The following is a 4427-nucleotide window of genomic DNA, read 5'->3' on the forward strand; positions in this document are numbered from 1 at the left end:
AACTTGAAGCGCTTGTTACGTAGGAATTCCGAAAACCTGCAGGCACGTGCTCCAGACTCAACCTACCTTTGCTTCTTCTGTGCAGTTTTGGGCCCCATGCTGGGACCATATGTACTTTCACTTCAGTCTCTGCACTCAGTGTTTCCTATCAGCTGGCTCTTGGTCTTCAGGGGATACAAACCCCTGTAACTGCAGCTACCAACACTCACCAACTGCAGAATAATCAGAACTGTGAATACCACTGAGAGGCCTGACTCAGCTAGTGGGCGCACGGCAGACAGCTTACAAGAAGGGCTTGATCCTACACCCATCAGGAGCTCAGCATCACTGGGGCCACACAGCCACAGCACAATGATTTCCTGCCCGTAGAGCAGGAAAAGCCTTTAGTGCTCAGATCAGAGCAAGCCAGACAGCACCAGGAAAGGGCAGAGGAGTTAGACCTAGCAAGCCCTGCTCCATTTTTACATATACTCCCTGAAAGCAGCACTGCAGGCACGTGACTTGCCCACATTAGAAGCAGGAAGGCCAGACTGAAGCCATCAGACCATAATGAGCCTGGCTGCAGTAGAGGAATGCCAGTAACTCTTCCCTGCTTCATTCGACAGCCTGCTTGGAAAACAGGAAGCACATACGTATGCACAATGTCTGTAGCAGCAGGACTACGAAAGGGAAGGAAGGTGGGATAAGCAATTAGGATGCAGGATGTGGAGAGCATGCAGAGCAAGGCTGCTGTCATGAGATCACTGCTTGGCAATTCTCAGGCATCCATTTGTAGATGGGGACGACAACAGACAGGCCATTTATCAGAAGCAGGGACCAGCTGCAGCCATGCGCGTGCGTGCGGCTCAGGGAGGAAATGCAATCCTGCTATCCATGCAATGCCATTCTCATTATCGCTAATGTCCCATCAACCACGTCCTGCACTGAGAAGGCGGCAAGGTCTGTTTGAAAGAGGTACTGCCTACAGTGATGAGGTCAGACAGCACAGCTAGGCTGAGCCATCATTACTGGATTTATGATCCTTGACTTCAGCACAAGAGAACTCCCAGGAGTTAACAAAGGCATTTCAGAGAATGCTTCAGCACGGGAACAGCAAAGCTCTTGCTTTCTGCAAGCTACACCAAAACCTGCACAGGAACAATCAGCCCCTCAGGGTCGCTGGCTGCTTCTGGGGTCTCCCATATATCACGCAAACATCACTGTCAGTTCTTGTTAGCACTCACTAATGTGCACTGCACAGGGACCGAGCGAAGCACAGGGGCAGGAGGCTGGGCCTGCTGGACACGGGCTGGTAGTCACTGGAGTTTCCTGTCTCACAAACACGAAAATGCTGGTAAATGCCGCATGAATGCCAAACTCCCCAGCTTTAAAGGCAGTGAGTGTTAGGATGACCACAGATGCAGCTGAGGCCAGACCTCCAGCAGGACTGAAAGCAAATGGAAATCTGCAGCAGCAAAAGGATGCCCATAAATTAAATCAAGCCAGCAAACCCCTTCTAGAGGGCTCAGCCAACTAGAACATAAACTCATTCAATGCTCCAGGCGAAATCCCAGGGGGCTGCCACAGACAAGGGAAAACCTAACTGCGCTGCCAGCAGCGCTTTCTGAGCTGTGCTGTCCACTACCAGTGGGGTGCAGCTGCACAACTCGGCATCTTCCCCAGCCTCTTCCAGGCAGGCTGCTTTTCCCTGGGAGTCTGTCAGTGGCTGCAACCACAGCAAGCCCCAAGGCTCAAAGAAGGCACGAGAAAGGCTTGAGACATGGAGAGAAGGAAAACATCACATCCTTCACAATGTTGATCACCTCCAAACAAGCAACGCAGGAGGGGATAATAACTGACCTAAGGGATGCTCTGACTGATGGAAGCTGAGCTCAGGCAGCCGGGAGAGCCACTCCTCTGTCTGCGCTGACCTTTCCTTTTGAGGGAAGGGGACAAATGAACGTGACTGTACCCAATGCGCTGCTGCTCGATGATGTCCAATTTCTCCGCCTTGCGGATGACTTCCAGAATGACCTCAAGTTCCTGCGGGCTCAGAGCCTGCATCTTCCTCTGCTTCTCAGTCTGGAACGTGTGCACCGACCAGCCCGTCTGGAGCCTGTGGGAGGGGGTGGAGGGCAGAATTAAGCTGTGAAAGGAGAGCACAAAACCCCTGCCCTGCCCTGCATGCCAAACCTGCTAGGCACACAGAGTGTGTGTCAGGCTTCCATCAGAGAAGTCTAACAGACTGGCTAACACCCAAAGTCAGAGTCTCTTCTCACTGATCAGATCACCACATCACTCCTCCAGCAGCAGAGTGCTGTGCTGACTCTCGCTGCCCTCTCATTTCCCTTTCTGCTCCAGTTTGTATTTTACCACTCCATGTCCTCACTCTTGTTTGGCTCTACCCATAAAGAAAACTAGTGCACCTAGGCCTGGCTATCTTTGGGGTACCCTTGAAGAAATGGGTGCCAATGCCAGACACCACAAATGCCAACAGCAGACTCCCGAACAAAGGGATTACCTGCACTCTCCTCCCTCCAGATCACACGTGTCTAAGGTCCTCAGTTCAAACACACAAATGACCAGGCATGCTTGGAAACATAAATTTGGCAACTTCCTCCCTTGGTCTAACCCAGGCCCACATGAGGACTTTAGCAAGCCACTTGCCACTGTGCCTCACATACAGCAGCTGACATTTCTCCTTCACTCACTTGGGGACAGGCGGGAGCTTTCACAGCTCAATTAATTACCATTCAGTAGGGGTTTAGAGGTCACTGGATAAAGTCACGGCTGCTAGCAGAATGCAGGGGACTATCAGACACAGCTCTCTTAATGAGGCTTTCAGGTGAAGGCTGGAGAAGTGGCAGTGGTGTGCACTGTTCACACTCAGGTAGTCCCCTCAGACACAGGGTGACCTCCTACTTGCTAACGTTCTGCAGCAGGCTGACCCCAGAGGTTCAGACAAGCACAGGGGTGGCAGCGGCAGGGTACCGGCCACCAGAGAAGGAAAGCATCCAAGAAGCAAATGCAATTCTAGTGCTTGACTCATCTCCATCCCTTTCATCTTTAGGTTATGAAGTAATTTAACTTCAGGGGAAAATGAGATCAAATGACAAGTTCCTAAAACAAAAGAGTGCTGGCAGCTGGGGGATGCTATCAGTTATATTTAGGGTGCTGCAGAGATACGAGCTTGCCTCCAAGTCCTTTCTCTCACCCAGGGGAAGGATGGTGGGATGGACTCCCACCACACACCAGCCACGCTGCAAACTCCACTGCAGGCCAGCAGCTCTGAGCAGCAGCCAAGTACTGAGCCCCAGCTTAGCAGGCTCCTGTCCCACCCAAGCAGCACACTTCTAGGGTACCGTGACAGGCAAACTCCTGCCTCCGAACCAGGCTGTGGATGAAGGCGGTGGGCCAGTACTCCACAGAGATCCCAGGAAACCATTCAGGCCAGAGCTGAGGCTGGAAGGAAAGGAGGGTGGTGAGGACTCACTTGGCACGCAGTGCCAGCTGCCGGTCGTTGGGGCACACCCACTGGCCCGTCCCACTGCCAAAAATTGTGTCGGCCATGGCACCAGGCTGGGGAGGAGAGGCAGGGATCACACCTGTAAGAAGCAAACACCAGCATTGAGCGCAGCTGCCACCCCACCGTCAAGAAAGCACAGGGCAGTGCTTGGCACAACCTTATTAATCAACCCGAAGGGCCACTCTTCTGGAAAGCAAAACAAAGGTGATCTGCTGGCGTCGCACACAGTGGAAGTAGACAGATTCTCACCCACAGACAGCGATAAAAACATACCATCATCCTCATAAAATATAATCCAATAAATACTTTCAAACACCTTGAAGACAAGGCTGGAAGTTTAGATTTTATGGTACTCTGAAAAAAGCCAGAGACTCTTTGTCAGTTCTGATTTTTCATTTCAAAACAGAGAAAAGCATTGTTTGTAAGAATAATCTCTGCCCTATCACCTCCAGAGCCCCAACACTGCAGTACTGACAGAGAAAGCCACTCTAAAGGACACAAAGAAGCTACAGTTGCTTTTTTTTTTTAACCTCTTAATGGGGTAACAAACAAAAACCCACGCGACAATCAGCATGAATAGTGGCAAGTCATTTCGTTCATTAAAACTGTCTCCATAATAGCCTGATATTTATAACTACAGCCTACAATAGCAGCTTGTTTGCATTCTCTGATGTTTAAGACAGCACCTCTTGCAGCAGTTCGCCTACTGCAGATCCTGTAACCAGCACGGTCACAGCAGTGATTCCTTGTATTCAATGACAATTTCACTGTGAACTGATCAGTAAAGGCAGCAAGTGCCAACTTCCATGCAGTCATAGGAGAAACGCATCCCCAAAAGAGTCTTTGCAGCTAAGCAGTTCTGAGTCCTACCAGCAGCTCAGACGAACGTAAAGCACCAAGAGACAGACACGGCCAAAAGATT

General features: G+C 50.8%; 1 protein-coding gene across 1 annotated transcript in view; it reads right to left on the reverse strand.

Moving 5' to 3' along the window:
• RPH3AL (rabphilin 3A-like (without C2 domains)) overlaps positions 1-3549 on the reverse strand; it is a 32371-nt gene extending 28822 nt beyond the window's left edge. Inside the window, exons 1-2 of the mRNA XM_009882697.1 lie at positions 3473-3549; positions 1952-2095 (exon numbers count right to left, since the gene is read on the reverse strand). Of these exons, the coding sequence (XP_009880999.1) occupies positions 1952-2095; positions 3473-3549 (221 nt within the window). The remainder of the gene's footprint in view (positions 1-1951; positions 2096-3472) is intronic.
• Between the last annotated feature and the right edge of the window lie 878 nt (positions 3550-4427).

The sequence above is a fragment of the Charadrius vociferus genome, unplaced genomic scaffold (assembly GCF_000708025.1).
Source record: "Charadrius vociferus isolate BGI_N301 unplaced genomic scaffold, ASM70802v2 scaffold793, whole genome shotgun sequence".
Lineage (NCBI taxonomy): Eukaryota > Metazoa > Chordata > Aves > Charadriiformes > Charadriidae > Charadrius > Charadrius vociferus.